General features: G+C 34.0%; 1 protein-coding gene across 1 annotated transcript in view; it reads left to right on the top strand.

Moving 5' to 3' along the window:
- Positions 1-22,870, top strand: part of SLCO6A1 (solute carrier organic anion transporter family member 6A1) — a 105,279-nt gene that overhangs the window by 60,187 nt on the left and 22,222 nt on the right. The window contains exons 9-10 of the mRNA XM_065873675.1: positions 8,780-8,933; positions 15,097-15,284. Of these exons, the coding sequence (XP_065729747.1) occupies positions 8,780-8,933; positions 15,097-15,284 (342 nt within the window). The remainder of the gene's footprint in view (positions 1-8,779; positions 8,934-15,096; positions 15,285-22,870) is intronic.

Below are 22,870 nucleotides of genomic sequence, written 5' to 3'. Positions count from 1 at the left end.
AGATCAGAAATAAATGAAAAAGAAATGAAGGCAACGATGGCAAAGATCAATAAAACTAAAAGCTGGTTCTTTGAAAAGATAAACAAAATTGATAAACCATTAGCCAGACTCATCAACAAAAAAAGGGAGAAGACTCAATAGAATTAGAAAAGAAAAAGGAGAAGTAACAACTGACACTTCACAAATAAAAAAGATCATGAGAGATTACTACAAGCAGCTCTATGCCAATAATTGGACAACCTAGAAGAAATGGACAAATTCTTAGAAATGCAAAACCTGGCAAGACTGAATCAGGAAGAAATAGAAAATATGAACAGACCAATCACAAGCACTGAAATTGAAACTCTGATTAAAAATCTTCCAACAAACAAAAGCCCAGCACCAAATGGCTTCACAGGCGAATTCTATCAAACATTTAGAGAAGAGCTAACACCTATCCTTCTCAAACTCTTCCAAAATATAGCAGAGGGAGGAAAACTCCCAAACTCATTCTATGAGGCCACCATCACCCTGATACCAAAACCAGACAAGGATGTCACACAGAAAGAAAACTACAGGGCAATATCACTGATGAACATAGATGCAAAAATTCTCAACAAAATACTAGCAAACAGAATCCAACAGCACATTAAAAGGATCATACACCATGATCAAGTGGGGTTTATTCCAGGAATGCAAGGATTCTTCAATATACGGAAATCAATCAACGTGATACACCATATTAACTAATTAAAGGAGAAAACCCATATGATCATCTCAATAGGTGCAGAGAAATCTTTCAACAAAATTCAACAGCGTTTATGTTAAACCCCAGAAAGTAGGCATAGAGGGAACTTTCCTCAACATAATAAAGGCCATATATGACAAACCCACAGCCAACATCGTCCTCAATGGTGAAAAACTGAAAGCATTTCCACTAAGATATGGAACAAGACAAGGTTGCCCACTCTCACCACTCTTATTCAACATAGTTTTGGAAGTTTTAGCCACAGCAATCGGAGAAGAAAAGGAAATAAAAGGAATCCAAATCGGAAAAGAAGAAGTAAAGCTGTCACTGTTTGCAGATGACATGATACTATACATAGAGAATCCTAAAGATGCTACCAGAAAACTACTAGAGCTAATCAATGAATTTGGTAAAGTTGCAGGGTACAAAATTAATGCACAGAAATCTCTGTCATTCCTATACACTAATGATGAAAAATTTGAAAGTGAAATCAAGAAAACACTCCCATTTACCATTGCAACAAAAAGAAAATATCTAGGGGTAAACCTACCTAAGGAGACAAAAGACCTGTATGCAGAAAATTATAAGACTCTGATGAAAGAAATTAAAGATAATACAAATAGATGGAGAGATATACCATGTTCTTGGATGGGAAGAATCAACATTGTGAAAATGACTCTACAACTCAAAGCAATCTACAGATTCAATGCAATCCCTATCAAACTACCACTGGCATTTTTCACAGAACGAGAACAAAACATTTCACAATTTGTATGGAAACACAAAAGACCCCTTAGCCAAAGCAATCTTGATAACGAAAAATGGAGTTGGAGGAATCAGGCTCCCTGACTTCAGACTATACTACAAAGCTACAGTAATCAAGACAGTATAGTACTGGCACAAAAACAAATATAGATCAATGGAATAGGATAGAAAGCCCAGAGTTAAACCCACACACGTATAGTCACCTTATCTTAGATGAAGGAGGCGAGAATATACAATGGAGGAAAGACAGCCTCTTCAATAAGTGGTTCTGGGAAAACTGGATACTACATGTAAAAGAATGAAATTAGAACACTTCCTAACACCATACACAAAAATAAAATCAAAATGGATTAAAGACCTAAATGTAAGGCCGGAAACTATCAAACTCTTAGGGGAAAACATAGGCAGAACACTCTATGACATAAATCACAGCAAGATCCTTTTTGACCCACCTCCTAGAGAAATGGAAATGAAAAGAAAAATAAAAATGGGACCTAATGAAATTTCAAACTTTTGCACAGCAAAGGAAACCATAAACAAAACCAAAAGACAACCCTCAGAATGGGAGAAAATATTTGCAAATGAAGCAACTGACAAAGGATAAATCTCCAAAATTTATAAGCAGCTCATGCAGCTCAATAACAAAAAAACAAACAACCCAATCCAAAAATGGGCAGAAGACCTAAATAGACATTTCTCCAAAGAAGGTATACAGACTGCCAACAAACACATGAAAGAATGTTCAACATCATTATTCATTAGAGAAATGCAGATCAAAACTACAATGCAGTATCATCTCACACCAGTCAGAATGGCCATCATCAAAAAATCTACAAACAATAAATTGTGGAGAGGGTGTGGAGAAAAGGGAACCCTCTTGCACTGTTGGTGGGAATGTAAATTGATGCAGCCACTATGGAGAACAGTATGGATGTTCCTTAAAAAACTAAAAATAGAACTACCATACGACCCAGCAATCCCATTACTGGGCATATACGCTGAGAAAACTATAATTCAAAAAGAGTCATGTACCACAATGTTCACTGCAGCTCTATTTACAGTAGCCAGGACATGGAAGCAACCTAAGTGTCCATCAACAGGTGAATGGATAAAGGAGATGTGGCACATATATACAATGGCGTATTACTCAGCCATAAAAAGAAACGAAATTGAGTTATTTGTAGTGAGGTGGATGGACCTAGAGTCTGTCATAACAGAGTGAAGTAAGTCAGAAAGAGAAAAACAAATGCCATATGCTAACACATATATATGGGTTCTAAAAAAAAAAAAGTCATTAAGAACCTAGAGGCAAGACGGGAATAAATACGCAGAACTCCTAGAGAATTGACTTGAGGACATGGGTAGGGGGAAGCGTGAGCTGGGACAAAGTGAGTGAGTGGTAGTGTATATGTAGATATATATACACTACGAAGTGTAAAATAGATAGCTAGTGGGAAGCAGTAGCATAGCACAGGGTGATTAACTCGAGGCTTTGTGACCAGGTAGAAATTTGGGATAGGTAGGTTGGGAGGGAGGTGAAAGTGGAAGGAGATATGGCGATATATGTATATGTATAACTGATTCACTTTGTTATAAACCAGAAACTAAAACACCATTGTAAAGCAATTATACTCCAATAAAAATGTTTAAAAAATACCCCAAATATTTAACAAAATGGCAAAAAGTACATACCTAGCAATAATTACTTTAAATGTAAATATACTATATACTCCAATCAAAAGACATAGAGTGACTGAAAGAATACAAAAACTACTAGAGTTTATCAATAAATTCTGTAATGTTCCAGGGTGCAAAATTAATACACAGATGTCTGTTGCATTTCAATACAATAACACCATAGTATCAGAAAGAGTAATTAAGAAAACAGTCCTATTTACAAATGCATTACAAAAAAACAAAATACCTAGAAATAAATATAAGAAGGTAAAGGACTTGTACTCAGAAGACTATAAGATGCTGATGAAAGAAATAGAAGACAACACATGCAGATGGAAAGATAGACCAGGTTCATGAATGGAAGAATTAATATTGTTAAAATGATCATACTACCCAAGGCAACCTTCAGAGTCAATGCAATCCTTAAAAATACCAATGACATTTTTCACAGAACTAGAATAACTAATGCTAAAATTTGTATGGAAACAGAAAAGACCCCTAACAGCCAAACAATCTTATGAAAGAAGAAATCATGCTCCCCTGATTTCAAACTAAACTACCAAGCTACAGTCATCAAAACAGTATAGTACAGGCACAAAACCAGACACATAGATCAATGGAAATGAAACCACTCTTATATGGGCAATTAAGCTACAACAAAGGAGGCATATACAATGGGGCAAAAGACAGCTTCTTCAGCAAATGGTGTTGGGAAAACTGGGCTGCTACATGCAAAAGAATCAAGCTGGACTACTTTCTCATACCGTGCAGAAAAATAAATTCAAAATGTATTAAAGACAAATGTAAGACCTGAAACTACAAAACTACTGGAAGAAAACATAGGCAGTACACTCTATGACATCAGTTTTAATAATATTTTTAGATGTCTCCTCAGGCAAAGGAAACAAAAACAAAAATAAATGGGACTACATCAGACTAAACAGGTTTTGTTCAGTAAAGGAAATCATCAACAAAACAAAAAGGCCTACTGAATGGGAGAAGATATTTGCAAAGGATATGTCTGATAAGGGGTTAATATCCAAAGCATACAAAGAATACATACGAATTCCACTCCTGGGTATTAACCCGGAGAGAAGAAAAGCACTAATTAGAAAAGATATATGCACCCCTGTAATTATTGCAGCATTGTTTACAATAGCCAAGATATAACCCAAGTGCCCATCAATAGATGAATGGATAAAAAAAGATGTAATATACATACAATGGAATATTACTCAGTCATAAATAATAATGAAATCTTGCAATTTGCAACAAGGTTGGAACTAGAGTGTATCATGCTAAGTTAAATATGTCAGACAGAGAAAGACAAATACTGTATGATTTCACTTATATGTGGAATCTAAAAAACAAGTGAACAAGCATAAAAAACAGAAACAGAGCTGTAGATACAGAGAAAAAACAAGGGCTTGCTGGAAAGGAGGGAGTTGCGGGGAGGAATTAAAAGGTGAGGGAGTTTAAGAGATACAAACTTTCAGTTGCAAAATGAGTCATGGATATGAAATGTGCAGTGTGGGGAGTATAAAAATAACTATGTAATATCTTTGTGTGGTGATATATTGTAACTAGACTTACTGTGGTGATAAGTTTGAAATGTACAGAAACACCAAATCACTATGCTATGTAACAGGAACTAACAGTCTTGTAGGTCAATTAGACTTCAAAAACAAACCAATTAAAGATGATACAAACAGATGGAGAGATATACCAAGTTCTTGACTGGAAGAATCAACACTGTGAAAATATCTATACTACCCAAAGCAATCTACAGATTCAATGCAATCCCTATCAAACTACCACTGGCATTTTTCACAGAACTAGAACAAAAAATTTCACAATTTGTAAGGAAACACAAAAGACCCTGACTAGCCAAAGCAACCTTGAGAAAGAAAAACGGAGATGGAAGAATCAGGCTCCCAGACCTCAGAATACAGTACAAAGCTACAGTAATCAAGACAGTATGGTACTGGCATGAAAACAGAAATATAGATCAATGGAACAGGATAGAAAGCCCAGAGATAAACCCACACACATATGGTCACCTTGTTTTTGATAAAGGGGGCAAGAATATACAATGGAGAAAAGTCAGTCTCTTCAATAAGTGGTGCTGGGAAAACTGGACAGCTACATGTAAAAGAATGAAATTAGAACACCATACACAAAGATAAACTCAAAATGGCTTAAAGACCTAAATGTAAGGCGAGACACTATAAAACTCTTAGAGGAAAACAGGCAGAACACTCTATGACATAAATCACAGGAAGATCCTTTTTGACCCAGCTCCTAGAAAAATGGAAATAAAAACAAAAACAAGTGGGACCTAATGAAACTTAAAAGCTTTTGCACAGCACCATAAACAAGACAAAAAGACAACCCTCAGAATGGGAGAAAATATATGCAAATGAAGCAACTGACAAAGGATTAATCTCCAAAATTTACAAGCAGCTCATGAAGCTCAATATCAAAAAAGCAAACAACCCAATCCAAAAATGGGCAAAAGACCTAAATAGACATTTCTCCAAAGAAGGCATACAGATCGCCAACAAACACATGAAAGGATGCTCAACATCACTAATCATTAGAGAAATGCAAATCAAAACTGCAATGAGGTATCACCTCACACCAGTTAGAATGGGCATCATCAAAGAATCTACAAACAATAAATGGTGGAGAGGGTGTGGAGAAAAGGGACCCTCTTGCACTGTTGGTGGGAATGTAAATTGGTACAGCCACTATGGAGAACAGTATGGAGGTTCCTTAAAAAACTAAATACAGAACTACCATACGACCCAGCAATCCCACTTCTGGACATATACCCTGAGAAATCCATAATTCAAAAAGTTATGCACCGCAGTGTTCACTGCAGCACTATTTACAGTAGCCAGGACTGGAAGCAACCTAAGTGTCCATTGACAGATGAATGGATAAAGAAGATGTGGCATATATATACAATGGATTGTTACTCAGCCATAAAAAGAAATGAAACTGAGTTATTTGTCGTGACGTGGATGGACCTAGAATCTGTCATACACAGTGAAGTAAGTCAGAAAGAGAAAAACAAATACTGTATGCTAGCACATATATGTGGAATCTAAAAAAAAAAAAAGAACGTTCTGAAGAACCAGGACAGGAATAAAGACACAGACGTAGAGAGTGGACTTGAGGACATGGGGAGGGAGAAGGGTAAACTGGGATAAAGTGAGAGAGTGGCATGGACATATATACACTACCAAATGTAAAATGGATAGCTAATGGGAAGCAGGCACATAGCACAGGGAGATTATCTCAGTGCTTTGTGACCACCAAGAGGGGTGGGATAGGGAGGTTGGGAGGGAGACACAAAAGTGAGGAGATATGGGGTTATATGTATATGTATAGCTGATTGACTTTGTTATAAAGCAGAAACTAACACACCATTGTAAAGCAATTATACACCAGTAAAGATGTTAAAACCAACCAACCAACCAACTAACTAACTCATAGAAAAAGAGATCAGATTTGTGGTTAACAAAGGCAGAGGGTTAAGGGATCAGGAATTAAATGAAGGCAGTCGAAATGCACAAACTACCTGTTATAAAGTAAATAAGTACTAGGGAAGTGATGTACAACATGACAAATATAATTAATACTGCTGTATGTCATATATGAAAGTTGTTAAGAGGGTAAACTCTAAGTTTCATTACAAGGAAAAATTTTTTTCTCTTTAATTTTGTATTGATATGAAATGATGGATGTTCACTAAACTTATTGTGATAATCATTTCATGATGTATATAAGTCTAATAATTATGCTGTACATCTTAAACTTATACAGTGCTGTGTCAATTATATCTCAATAAATTCTGGAAAAAACTTAAAAAAATAATGTTAACAATACTATCAAAAAGAAATACTGTAGAAGAAAAGATCAATATATAAGATTCTATGGCATTTTATATACTACCTACAAACAAGTTGAAATTGATATTAAACAACAATACCATTAACAATAGTATCAAGAAAAAGAAATTCTTAAGGATAAATATGATAAAGATGTAAAATCCCTTTGCACTGATTACTGTAAAACATTGCTGACAGTAATTAAAACCTACATTTTTAAATGAAGAGATATCCCATATTTGTGGGTTACAAAACTCAGGATCTTTAGAATGTTAATCCTCCCTAAATTGATGTATGTATTTGATGTAATCACAATCAAAATCCCAGCAAGCTTTCTTTTTTAGATATTGGAAAAATGACTTTTAAATTCATATAGTTATGCAAAGGATCTAGAAAAACCACAAACAATTCTAAAGAACAAAGGTGGAGGACTAATGCTATTTGATTTCAAGACTTATTATAAAGCTACAATAATCAAGAAAGTAGTACTGTTGTAAATATAGACCAATAAGTCAGTGGAGCAGAATGGAGAGTCCAAAAGTAAGCACACACATATATAGATAATTAATTTTTGATAGGGTGCATATGCAATTTAGCAGAGAACATACAGTCATTTTAACAAATGATGCTGGAACAATTAGATATCTATATTTAAACAAACTTTGATCCATATCTTATACCATGTAAATAATTCAAAATGGATTGTAGATGTAATTGTGAAATATAAAATTCCAGGAATATGAGGAAAATTTATGTGAACTTGGGTTCAGCAAAGATTTCTCAGTTATGACACCAAATATGTGATGCATAAAGAAATATATTGATAAATTGGTCTTCATTAAAATAAAAAGCATCTGCTCTTTGAAAGATCCAATTAAGGTAATGCAGAAACAAGCCATAGACTGTGAGAAGATATTTGAAAATCATATATCTAACGAACTTGGTTTCTAGAACATATAAAGAACTTTGAATGCTTAGTAATATCCACAAAAATGGGCAAAGGATTTAAGCAGATATTTAACCAAATAATAGATACAGATGGAAAATAAGCACATGGAAAGATGTCCAGCATCAGTCCTTAGGGAAATACGTATTAAAAACCACAATATGAAGTTACTGTATCCTTGTTAGAATGTCTAAAATTAAAAAGACTGACTATTCCCAGTGTTGACAAGGAATATAGGAAGCAATTGAAATCTTACACACTGCTTGTGAGAATGCAAAATAGCACAATCACTTTGGAAAACTGTTTGACAGTTTCTTAAAAAGTTAAATGAACACCTACCATATGATCCAAACATTCTACTCCTTAATATTTATCCAAGAGACATGGAAGCATATGACCATGTAAAGACCAGCTGCATGAAAGAAGCCAGACAAAGAAAGTGCACCTAGTGCACTATGAAATTCCAACTAATGAACAGTTTCAGAAAGTAGATCAGCAGATGCCAGGTGGTGGAGGAATTACAAAGGAGCATGAGGGAACTATTGGGGGTGATGATTATGTTTGTTAACATGATTGCAGTGATGATTTCACAAGTGTATGCAGATTGTATGCTTTAAAAATGTACAGTTTATTGTATATCTGTTGTACCTAAATCTGTTAAAATTATTTAAATAATCATATTTCATTGATCTCATTGATATCTTTGTGTATACATTAATAAGGATAATACAATTGTATTATAATTACATTCAATCTCTTCTTTTACAGAACAGGGCAGTTGGGAAACCTGACAGCTCCCTGCAATTCTCATTGTAAATGCTCATCTTCATTTTATTCTGCTACATGTGGAAGAAATGATATTCGATATTTTTCTCCTTGCTTTGCAGGTTGTACATATTCTAAAACATTAAAGAATCACAAGGTAATTATCTTTTTCTCTGCTTCGTCCTCTCCATTAAGAAGTGCAACTTATAGATGATGTTTATATTTTACTCCTGCTCTCTATAAAATCCTTTCCCCCTCTTATTTTCCCTTTCTTAAATTTTTCTTAAATTATGGCTTCATGTGATCACAATACATAGGACTTGTGAGAATTGGGAGTGAGTAGGGACCCAGGTTTTAAAAATTCTGCGTTTCTCTCTCCCCTCTCTTTGTCTAGTCTGTATGAGGGGAAGAGAGCAACAAAGAGGATATTTCCTGACCCATGAGCATTATATATCATCTTCCTTAGCAGGCAATAAAGTACTTTATTAGTACTTTATTTATTAGTATGTACATAACAATATTCTTTTTCCTGTTACACAGATCATTTTATCACAGTATATTAGCATGCCTGACCAACTTTAGTTCCTCGTTGTCATATTTTCACTGGCCTACTATTTAACAATATATCTTCAGTTTTTAATTGAATATTAATATTAAAAAGATTATATACCCTTTAAAAATTCTTTCTTCTTAAATGTTTAAAATGATTCTTTAAAATTTTTAAATTTAAAATGGTTATTTATATGTATTATGTATTTTAAAAACTATTACATGTTTTCAATGATTTATATATTTTAAAATATATTTAAAATGATATTTTAAATCTTTAAAATATATTACTGTGGGAAGCTTTAAATGTAATAGAAAACCAAAATGAATTCCCATATGTTAGTTACCCATCCTCAACAATTTATTAACTTATGGAAAATCTTAATTTACACTCCTGTTTACTTCCTCTCCTCCATTTTATTTTGACAAGTAAATGATTTTTTAAATCTCATGGTGTCACCACAGAATAAAGCAGAACTACTTGACCTTGGTGTTTTGATCCATGGGATATTCAAGAGCTAAAAGTGCCAGCCACTATATAGCTTCCACCCATCTTTCTTTTACTGGGGAATCCCTTTTAGGGATTTGTTTCTATTTCATAAAAATCTTTATAATTTCCTTTCATTTCTCTAAGGAATAATTAATAATGAATAATGAAATAATTCACAAAATAGTGACTCAAACTGTGTGATAACATTTGATGCTGAATAAAAATTGAAAGAATAAAATATTTTTGACAAAAATTAGATCTGTTACGAATTACACAGGACAATTAACCTTGAAAGAAATAATGGCTCTGAAGGAAAACTGACAATAGCAGAAGTTATGATTAGTACAATTTGATACAGATGAAACCAATTAATGGATAAAATATATATTAATTTCAAATGGGAAAGAACTGATGCCAGTAAAAATAATTTTAACAAAATGAAAATTAGAGAAATACCATATACAAAAAATTATTGTGTCTAAATTGTGTTAATGGAATTCCCTCTGGAAAATTTTTTTCAGTGAAACTATGTCAACTTTGAAATAATTCTGATTAAATGTTCGTATTCAAAATATAAGGGTCAAATGTATTAGAATTGAGTGCTTTTCAATTACACTTATGCAAAAGTTTACAAGAGGAGTGGTAGGAAATACTACACCTTTGAAGATTTCTAAGTTTCTATAGAAAATCACAGCTTTACCAAAACTGAAAATAGATATCTGCTCTTCATGTTGATAATATTCCAAGTGTTTTGCCTCATTGAGACCCACATATTCTTATCCATGCTATCAAGATCTTCAAATTTCCTTATATAGATACGAAAGAAATCTTGGGATTTTCTTCATGATCTTCTCACTGGGACTAGCTCTTTTCAGCAGCTGATATGGCTTTCAGTATAAAATAGCAGTATCAGGGATCTTCTTCCAGAGACTGCTGTAGTCCAACAGGAGCCTCATTCTACATATCTATAGAGAAGGGAAGTCAGTCTCATCCAAAGCATTAAGGATTACAAGAAGCCAGTCTTCAGGATCTCTTCCAGTTGAAATATCCCTAGAATATTTTAACTTCATTTACTGATTTCCCCCCTTTGTGCTATTTTTGTCATATATTTTATTTCTCCACATATTTTAAAGGACACATACTGTTATTGTTTTTTTGTACAGTCAGTATGCACTTATATTTACCCACTTCCTTGCATTTCCATGTTTTCATATGAGATTTTTTTTTTCCTTAAGAACCATATTTCACTCCCATTTCTGAAAAGAAAAACTGTCTTCACTTGGTATGGAATTCTGTATTGGCAGTGATGCCCACCTGCCACCCCACCCCCTGACCGTGGCCCAGCGTTTGAAAGATGTCATTATATTGTCTTTATGTCTCTGGCTGCTTAGCTGCTTTTAAGATTTTCTCTTTGTTTTTGACTTTTAGCAATTTTACTTTGATATGCCTGGATGTGGTTTTCATTATATTTATTTTGCTAGGGTTTCACAGAATATCTTTAATCTGTGGATTTATGTCTGTCAGTTGGAAAATTCTCAGCTATTATTTCTCCCTCACTTTCTCTTCTTTTATTGGTTGTGGAGGAGGCACCATATATTAATTTAGTATTGCTGCATAACAAATTACTACAGCCTTAGTGTCTTTAAATAATACCCATTTATTAGCTCACAGGTCATAAGTCCAGATATGGCATTGCTGGTTCCTCTGCTCAGAGTCTCACAAACTGAAATCAGGGTGTTGGCTGAAATACATTCCTTTCTGGAGGCTCTGGGAAAAAATCTACTTCCAAGGTCATTCAGATTTTGGGCCAAATTCAGTTCCATTGGGCTGTAAAAAATGAAGCCCCTGTTTCCTTGGTAGCTGTCTGCTGAGGGCCAATTTTAGCTCTTAGAGGCCACCCCCATTCTTTGCCACATGACTCCTTCCATCTTCAAAGCCAGCAACAGAATCTCCCTTGTGACACATGTTTTGAATCTCTGACTTCTAATTACGTGAAGTTTACCTCTGTTTCTTAAAGTCAGCTATGCCATGTAACATAACTTAGTAAAGGGATTAAAATCCACCAATTAACATCAATCTAGGGATTATGCAGGTTTATAAAATAGCAGGATGGGAATCTTAGGTGCCATCTTAGTATTCTGCCTAACAGCAGACTACAAATAGACCTTTCTACTGTATCCCATACTTTTTTGCTCTTTTCTCTATTTTCCATTTCCTTTTATCTGTTCCGTTCTAACATTTATGTTTCTGTAGAATCCAAGTCCCTGGTGAAATTCCACATCATTTAAGATATTTTATCCATTTACCCTCTATTTTCTGGTAAATATTAATCATAACTATTTAAAGTTCTTGCTATTTAGTATATCTGTAGTAGTCTACTTATATTTGTTCTTGTCCTAATTTTAAGCCAATTATTCTTGTCATTTTGCATACCTTGTAATATATGAAATCCTGAACATTATATATGAAAAATGTATCTTAATATACAGTTGTCTATTTCTCTCTTTATTTTGACTTCATGTATTTTAGACCCTCTAATTGTGTGCATACACATTAATAATTGTCACAGCTTCTTGATCCTTTTATCTTTACAAAATGTCCCTTTCTATCTCGGGTAATACTCTTTGTCTTGAAGTTTGTTTTATATATTAAACAGTCACTGTAAGCTTTCTTGCTGTTTTCATGGTTTATCTTACTTCTATCATTTTATTTTCCAACTGTTCATGTCTTTATGTTTAAAATGTCTCCTGTAGCCAAGGTATAATATGCTTTTGCTTTTTCCTCAGTTCTGTTAATGTCTGTCTTTCAATTGGAGTTTTTAGACAACCGACATTTATTATAATTATTGATATGGTAGACTTAGATCTATCTTCTTCTTTTATTATTTGAATTGAATATATTTTACTATTTCATTTTAATATAATTTTTCCTATTTTGGTTGTATCTCTTTGGATATAACTCTACAGCTCTTCAGCCCTTCCAGAGCCTAATATCTTGTGATTCTACCATCTGTTCACTAAACTTTCTTCACATTTTCACTTTTCCCCTTAGTCATCTTAGGTTCTATGGTCTGCAATTATTTGTTGTACTGGATATCTTTTTTCTGACCTCCAGATCCACTTTTCACCTTCTCTACCCTCCTCACTGTTCCAAGAGACCAAACTATAGGATGAGAGTTCTATTATCATATATAATCTATTGTCATATAGACTATGATAATAAGGAGTCTTGATAGAAAGTCAGAAAGATGGGGGGAAAAAGTGAAGTCGTTGTGTTTATTTTCTTGGTTCCCTCTCTGAGCCATGGACTGACTGCCTCCCTTGCCTGCAAGTCTTAATTTCTTTCAGGGAGGCCTTCTCCATATGACCTTCTCCTTCTGGTAACCATTCTTACCCTAGGACCCTTCAAATCTACTTTCAAAATACATGCTAGATCTGACTATCTTCATCATTTTCTCTGATACCCGGGCCCCAGTCACCAATGACTTGCATCTTACTTTAAGAGCTTTTTAACTGTTTTCTCTGCTTTTACCCTTGCTTTCACAGTTCAGTAGCCTCAATATATCAGCTAGAGTGATCTTTTAAAAAATGTCATTTATACATCTATCCCTCTAATGGTTTCACATTACTAAGAATAAAAACTGAAGTTCTTAAATTGCTCTTGTAATTACCTACCAGTTTCTATATAAATCCTTCCCTCACTCCAATTTCATTTCCTCTTAGTTTCCCTCATGTTCACTCTGATTCAAACAAATTTTTCTCCTTGCTTTTCTTTGAATTTGTCAAGCAAGCTCCAGTCCCAAGGCTTTTCAATTTCTGTTTTGTTTTTCCCACCTGGAATATACTTCTTTCAGGTAACCACATGGCTCACTCCCTTACCTTCTACAAATCTCTGCTCAAATATCACTGTATCATTGTAGCATTACCTGTTCATGCTAAACTCACCCCTATAATCCCTGTTTTTTTTCCTTACTTTATTTTTTCCTCCATAGTATTCATCACCATGTGCTCCATTAAAGGTTCTTTTTTTAAAAAAATTGCCTATCTCATGCTAGTAAAAAATTTCCTACATGAGGGCAGGGATTTCTATTGTATTGTTTACTATGTTTTCACAATACCTAGAATGATGTTTGGCACATAGGCATTATTTAAAAAATATGGTAGAATGAATGATTTGCTATTTAGATATTTCTATTTTCCTTTAATATATCCAGTAACCACTTAGCAGCTTCCCTAAACAACGGACATGGTTTTTGTACCATCATTTTCTGAATCACCCAGGTTCAAGCCATCTTTATTTCCTCTTATTCTTTCACTGGTAACTTAGTTTAATATTTCTACTGAATTTTTAAAATTATTATTATTATTTAATTTAGAATCTTTTCAATAGATTAACAAATTGCTAACTGGTCTCTGTATCTCCAACTCTGTTTAGTTCTTCTTAGAAAATATCACCTATTCATCTTCCTTGAGTTATCAATAATAATATAACAGCCCCAAGTTTTCATTCGTTCCCATTAGGGACTACATTATGACTTATGTTGGCTTTAGGCACTTTTGCCTTTTTAAACCCCTTCCTTCACTTAAAAAAAGAAAGAAAAAGAGAGAGAGAGAGAGAGAGAGAGAGAGAGAGAGAGAGATTTAATGTACAACTGCTTTGGCATAAAGACAAATATGATCCAGTCTGGATGCATTATAATATATTCATTATTATGATATTTATTTTTCCTCTGATTTTAAAAGACACTAAAATTAAAACCTTTTTTTTTTGGTTCTGAAAGTATTGTGGGTCCTAGGTACACTGCGCCTACTCTGCCTAATAGATAACAGCCCTGTCATCATCACATACAAAATAAAGTCTTGCCTTTGCAGCATAGTTCTAAAACTGTCTACGATTGGGTAATTCTCCATATTTCAAATCCCAGCTAAAATTCCACTTTATTCATTACTTTGTCCTTAATCTATATCTCTCTCCAACAATTATTTGTACAATTAACTGTAAATATTTTTAGTGAAATTTCTTAAATTAATAGAATTTTTCCTAAGTAACTATAATTATATATACATGTACACAATTCTTTGTTAGGTAAAATACCTTGATCTTATTTATCATTAGTGGTTCATTTGTAAGTTATGAATGGCAGATTTAATATAAGGATATTAACTAATAAAACTGCCTAGTCTCCCTGTAGTTATTGATTTAATTTTTATTTTACAATTATAAGAGTTTTTGTCTTATGACTATATTTCTAAAAGATTGTTTCCTGTCTTCATTTTCATAGACATATTACAATTGTTCTTGCATTAAAGAAGGATTAACAACCTCAGATAATCAAGGTGACTTTATTGACGCTAGACATGGGACATGTGATTCAAAGTGCTATAAATTACCTTTGTTCATTGCTTTTATCTTTTCTACAATTGTATTTTGTGGTTTTGCTGATATACCAAACATCCTGACCATCCTTCGGTGTGTATATGTTATTCATAATCATTATTCATTTAATACATATGAAAGACAAGTTTAAGAAGGTTTTAGAATATTGTAGTAAATGATTTATGCTTTTGTTTCAAGGTAGCAACTGGTAGAGGGGAAAATTGTTATATTTTCAAAATTCATGTATATGCTTAATTCTCTATTTTAACTAATTTATTTGCATAAAGTATGTATATAGATAACACATTTAGTTTAACTTAAAACTAAATTTATTTACTTAATTTAACACACCTGGAAAATTCATAAATATAGGAAAAATCCTAATTATAACACATGTGATTACAATGTTGATTCATTGGTTATAGATATTTATTGACTATTTACTTCCATATTAGCCAGTTTGACTATGAGAAGACATCAGTGTCATCAACAAAGGAACATAATAACTTCTAGAATTTTGGAATTTTAATACATAAGTTTATTACTATTCTAAATTAAACCAACATTTGTTATTCATTTGTTCTTCCTGAATATATGAAATATATTTAACGTTTGTTTTTACCATAGTAGCAGAATAATTGGTCATTATTTCCAGATTATTTTTTTCAAAAGACTAACATAAACCTTTAGGTCATGAGGAGCAATTTGTTGTACCCTAGGAAAACAGAGTAAAAAACATGAATAAATATATGCAAAAGAAATCTGAGTTGGGCACATATGGTCTCTGACTTCAATGAACTTGCAGTTCAGATGGGAGACAAAACTTTAACATATCAATACAGTGAAGCAGGTTTTTACTTATTCACCTAGATCTGGCACTGAAACTACAAAAACTAATAAAATATGGACCTTGCCTTCAAGCTGCTTAGAGTTTACTAGGGGGAGAAAAACACATAAAAAGGAGTGCAGGGAGGGCTTCCCTGGTGGCGCAGTGGTTGAGAGTCCACCTGCCGATGCAGGGGACACGGGTTCGTGCCCCGGTCCGGGAAAATCCCACATGCCGTGGAGTGGCTAGGCCCGTGAGCCATGGCCACTGAGCCTGCGAGTCCAGAGCCTGTGCTCCGCAACGGGAGAGGCCACAACAGTGAGAGGCCAGCGTACCGCAAAAAAAAAAAAAAAAAAAAAAAAAAAGAGTGCAGGGAGTTCTTAGAAATGCCATGATTAAAGCTTGTACAGATTGACCTGGGAACAAAGTGGAGAAAATGGTCATTTTTATCTAGGATGATTTGGAAATGCTTATAGACAGTGTGGCACTTGAACTTGAGTTGTGAAGATAAGTGATTTCTCACAATGCAAGCAAACTGGGGGCAAGTTCTTAACAGGAAAAATTAGTAGGAAAAGTAGAGGCAAAAATGTGTGAAATATCTTGGCAAGGAGTTTGTTATGACAAGAGTAGCATGATTGTAAATTGGACAGGGAGATTTGAGCTTGGTAAGGGCCTGGTCAGGGGAGGCTTTCTTTGCCATGTTAACGTGAATGATGTTATCCTATATGCATCTAGAAGCCATTGAAAAGAGTAAACCTCAGAAGTAAAAGTTATCAAATATGTGTTTTAGATAGATTAGTTTGAAGATAGTGTGGATGATGAAGCTGATAGGAGAAAACAAGAAACAAAGGAAGGTACTTAGGAGACCAGTTTAGAATTTATCTCTATTTAGAGATAGAGAGAATAGAACATAATAGAGAAATATTTAGTTTGGATAAAAGGGCAAGGTTATTAATTTGATGTTCCTGGTATAAAATGTGGAAAAATCTAGAATTATGTCCAGTTGTCCAGTCTGGGGAACTAAATGAATTATAATGTATTAACTGAGATAAATTCAAAGAGAAGAGAAAGCTCAGGTTGAACATAATCAGTACAATGTTGAGCATGCCTTATTTAAAGTTCGTGTGAAACTTCTGAGCAAATATTCTCAGCAGTGAGATGAGAAAGATGATAGTAATACTCCAGAAGTCTAGTTCTGAATCTTCTCATGTCTCCTGGTAACTGTAGAGAGCAATAAGTAGAATAAAATATAACATGCATGCAGACACACATAAACACACATGCACACATATGCTGTTGTTTCAGTACAATTATGAGATCAACAAAAAATGACAGAGTTGTAATTGCATATAAATATTGCCAAAATTGAAGTAGAACAAGGAACCAGCTTGTAGATTCATAAAGATGTTACAAAGAATAACAGGGAATGTGGAGAGGGTCTCAGGATTGACAGATCTCAAATATCTCCAGCATATATTTCTGCTCAGGAAGAGAGGATGGTACCTTAAGATGGAAGTTCTGGGAGTAGGACCAAGGTAGATAAGTCAAAGCAGAGTATTTTTGGAAAGAATGGGAAAAAAGTTTTGCAAAATGCCTAGGGGGTCCAGACATAGCAGATCTAAAAAAGTGCCAGCAAAATACCATCTACATGTGAATACATAACTTTGGAAAACAATAGATATGAAGAGATCTCGAAAGCCCAGATCTGGCAGTACAAGTTCTTTTGAAGCAGGCCAGGTTTGCAGAAGCAGAGAAGGTATAACCACACATAGGGACTATATTTAACTCCTCTATATAAACAGAAAAGATAACTCTTCAGTTTTGAAGCTTGGAAAGCTGGTGCATGTTCCATTCCCATAACTTTCTGCCTCTAGTTTAAGAAAACCCATCTCATTCAAAATGATTAAGTAGAAAAGGAAAAGCTTCTGCCTACATACCAAATAATTATAGTGAGAGAAATGAAAATTATTAAGCATTATTTTACAAAGGACAGTGAAAACTCACTAGAACAATGTTACCATGAATCAGATAAAAATATAAATGTAACTATATGTAAGTTTAAGTTAAAAAAATTAAACAATCTTGGCCACAAAACAAGAGAAAAATCGCTAGATGAAGGAGGCTATGGAATGAAAACTGACAGAACTCAGGAAAAAAATAAATGGGAAAAAATTTATAGATGAAGACTAAATTATAAAGCACACAAGGAAGAAAAGACAACATAGAAAGCATGTCTGTGGCATAGAAGGGGGAGAATGGAGAATATAAAATAAAAGAAAAAGTATTAGAGAAAATAGGCAAATATAGAAGATAGGAAAAGGAGATCCAAAATGCACATAATTGCAGTCCCCAAAGAAGAAAACCAAAAAAAAATAAATATTTAAATCTATAGTTAAAGTTTACTGAAATAATAAGTAATGATAAATAATGAATAATTAAATAAAATAATATTTGAATCTATATATTGTAATGGCACATCAAGTGTCTAGGGAAATTGATCCAGAGCAATCAGCACTGAGATGTACTGTGGTAAAATTCTTGGATTTAAAGATGCAGAAATAATCCTTTTGTCATCTAAAAGAAAAAAGGAAAAACAAAAGTTTGGCATCAGGTTTCTCAACAGCAGCATTCACCTCCAGAAGACTGGAGAAACACTTAAAAGATCCTCAAGGAAGGAAAACATGAGCTCATTATTTCATCATCAACAAACTGCCCTACAGTTATAAACAGTTTGGATATGGAAGTACCCGGGATATGTTGATATCAGATACTCCTTAAGAACGGACAGCAAGGCAAATTGTAACCAACCAAGATATGATTGGGGAAATTTTGATAAAAGGTCTGGCGAGGGACTTCTCTGGTGGTACAGTGGTTAAGAATCTGCCTTGCAATGCAGGGGATGTGGGTTTGATCCCTGGTTGGGGAACTAAGATCCCACATGCCATGGAGCAACAAATCCCACGTGCCGCAACTACCGAGCCTGTGCACCACAACTAGAGAGAAGCCTGCACACCACAACGAAGAGCCCACACGCCACAACAAAAGATCCTGTGTGCCTCAACGAAGATCCCGTGTGCTGCAACTAAGACCCCGCGTGCTGCAACTAAGACCCAACGCAGCCAAATAAATAAATAAATAAATATTTTAAAAAAAGAAGATCTGGTGGCAAGCATCAAGTATGTTAAACTACTTAGATTTAACTACCTATATTTAGCTAATATATTTAACTAAGTGCAATTAATTTATGCTAGAACTAAGGCAAATACTAAGCTAAGCATAAGGGTGGCAAAATAGAATGAAATGTAATATGCTTTGATAAAGTAGAAATTGTACAACTAACAAAAATGGGAGAAGTAAACAGGGTAGAGATCAAAAGAAGGATAAACTTGATGGCTGCCTAATAGATAATAAATGGAGAGTCAAGGGATATTATTTTTATAGACATTTTATTGAAGCATAATATATTTTCAGAAGAGTGCACAAATTGCAAATGTAAATTGATGGATTTTTACAAAGCGAAGACACCTATGTAAACAGAGTCCAGCCCAAGAAACGGATAATACAAGTATTACAAAAGCCCCTCCTCCACCTCCCTTCTTGTCTAAACCCTTAATGCCTAAAGATTACCACTCTCCTGACTTCTGCAGTGAATAGGCTAATTTGTTCTGTGTTTGAACTTTATGCATACACAGGAGAATACAGCACATAGTCATTTGTGTCTGCATTTCGTTACTCAACAACGTGCTTTTAAGAGTCATTCATATGGTTGTATATAACAGAAATTCATTTTTATTGCTCTATAGCAGTACTATCCAATCAGATTTTGTAAAATGATGGAAATGTTCTGTATCTGATATCCAATATCGCCTCTAGCCACATATGCCTATTGTGCATTTGAAATGTGGTCAGTGTGAATGAGGCACTGAACTCTTAATTTTATTTAGTTTTAATTGACATAAATTTAAGTAAGAACACATGGGTAATAGTTAACCATATTGTACAACATAGTTTTATAGTAGTCCATTGTGTGAATATACTAAAATTTATTCATTCTGTAGTTAATGTTGTTTCCACTTTAGGGCTAATATGCTGTTTCTATGAACATTCTTTTACTTGTTTTTTGGAAAACATATGAATACATTTCTATTGAGTACACATATAAACAGCAGAATTGCTGAGTCATATGTATGTTAAGCTTTTTAATAAATTTTTAAAGTATTTGCACTAGTTCATTCTTCTAGCAATCTATTGTTAATTGTTCTTAAACTCAAGCAATTTTGATAGGTGTATAAGTGTTCATATTTCACTGTAATTTTAATTTCCCTATTCAGAGGATTAATATTATTGAGCATGTTTTCCTTTATTCATTAGCCATAGGAATGTGCAATTTTGTCAAATGTCTTTTCTGTTCTTTTGTCTATTTTTACATATTGATTTGCAGAATTTCTTTATATACTCCAAATGTGGGAGTCATTTGACATATATATTCATGACAAATATCTTCAACTCTATGACTTGCCTTTTCACTCTGATAATGGCATCTTTTGAGTGAAATAAATTTTTAATTTTAATGTCCTGTTTAAGAAATCTTTGCCTGATCAAAGTCATGTGGATATTTCTTATGTTATTTTAATAAGAGATTATAAAATCAATAATTCAACTGGGAATGATATTTTTTGTATAAAGTTGGGACCCAGGTTCATCATTTTTGGATGGATACTAATTGACTCACCACCGTTTATTTAAAGGCTGTCTTTTCCCCACAGACATGCACCAGCAGACTCTATATATGTGGTTCTATTTCTGCACTCTGTTCTGTTTCATTGGTCTATTTGAGCATCCCGGTACCAACATTACAGTCTTAATTGCTGTGTATTTTTTGTGAATATTTACATCAGTCTTTGTTGTAAGTCCATCTTTGAGATTATCTTGGCAATTCTCGGCCCTTTGTATTTCTAGGTGATTAAAATCACCTAGTTAATGTCCATAAAAAAACATGCTGAGATTTGGATTGGAATGTCTTTGAATCAATTTGGGAGCATTGCTATACTTACCACACTGAGTCTCTTGATCAATCAATGAAGTATGATTCCTTCAGTTATTTAAATCTTCATTTATTTCTCCAATAATGTTTCATAATTTTCTTTTTCAGAGTTGAGGTCTTAAACCTCCTTCATTAGATTCATTCCTAGGTAACTGATGTTTTTGATATTTAGTATAGCATAGTATAAAATAGTTGTTTATTACCGGTATGAAGGAAATGCAATTCATTCTTATTGCTTTGACCTTGTATTCTGTGACTGTGTTCATATTAATTTCTAATAGTTGGTAGATTAAAGGCTTTATTTGGCGTCTGAGAATTCCAATTCAGGAGACACTGATCTGAGCAAGAGTTGAAAATGTGTTCCAAGGAGGAGATAAAAGACAGAGGTTTATAAAGGCAAAAAACCCAACAAGGTTGCAAAAGTTGTTTCAAAAGAATTATAATTGGTACTGGCAAGCCAAAGCTATTCTTATCTTTACGTGATTCGTAGCAAAAGGCTACCACTAGAGGAAGGGAAAAGTTCGTTACTGTGACGGGTTGCAGGTTTTCTTGTAGAGTCCTTGGAATATTTGTGGTTTGGCCCAATTCAAAAGTTCGTGTTTCCAGCTGGTGAGGATGTGCATAAGCCCTGCTTCCTTAATGGCCTTCCAGCTCCATTTTAAAGAGCTCTCTTAGCAATACTGACTACATGCTGAAGTTCCTTTTTCCACAGTACATAATCACAATCTGCAAATAATGATTTTTACTTCTTCTTCTCCAACGCTTTTCTCTTGCACTGATTAAGATATCCTGTACAATGTTGAATAGAAGTAGTGATGGTATACTTGTTTTTTATGCCCATCAAGATGAAGGTTTTTGGTATTTTATCATTAGATATAAAATTTACTGTAAATTTACCCTTAAGTGTGATATTGGTACCATCTATCAGAATAAGCCAGTTTGTTTCTATTTCTAGTTCACTAAAACATTTTTTAATTAATAAATTTATCAAATGCATTTGATGCATCTATTGAGATGATTGCAATATGATACCTCTACTTTATTCTAGGAATAAATTGGATTTAGTCAGTTGCTTGATTCAATTTGCTGATACTTTGTTTAGAATTTTTGCATCTATACTCATGAATAAGGTTGCCTTATAATTTTCCCTTATTAATGTGCTTGTTAGGTTTTGGCATCAGTGTTACTCTGGTTTCATAAAATAAGTTGAGAAATATTTCCTCTTCCCTTAATATCTGGACTAATTTATGGAGGTATGGTATTATTATTATTTTTTTTTTTTCTCTTTCTTTCTCCCTTGCGGTACGTGGGCCTCTCACTGCCATGGCCTCTCCCATTGCGGAGCACAGGCTCTGGACACGCAGGCTCAGCGGTCATGGCTCATGGGCCCAGCCGCTCCGGGGCATGTGGAATCTTCCCGGACCAGGGCACAAACCCGCGTCCCCTGCATCGGCAGGCGGACTCTCAACCACTGCACCACCAGGGAAGCCCTGGTATTATTTTTTAATTAAATCTTTGGAAGAACTCACTTGTCATGTACCTGGCCTAGAATTTCTTTGTGAGAATGTTTTAAATTAAAAATTGAATGTCTGTGTGTGTGTGTGTGTGTGTGTGTGTGACTAACAAATCTTTCTGCTTTTATCTTTATAATGTCTATCATTTTACTTCTATGTTTTTTGTATTTTTATTTTATTCACCTATATCTTCTGTCTATTGGTATATATGCCTTTTCTATCCAAGTATAAATTTAGCTGCATCCCAGAAGTCTTGATATATATTTTTACTCATACTTTCAATTCAAATATGCCT

The sequence above is a fragment of the Phocoena phocoena genome, chromosome 3 (assembly GCF_963924675.1).
Source record: "Phocoena phocoena chromosome 3, mPhoPho1.1, whole genome shotgun sequence".
NCBI lineage: Eukaryota > Metazoa > Chordata > Mammalia > Artiodactyla > Phocoenidae > Phocoena > Phocoena phocoena.
This window is presented reverse-complemented; position numbering and strand designations above follow the sequence as displayed.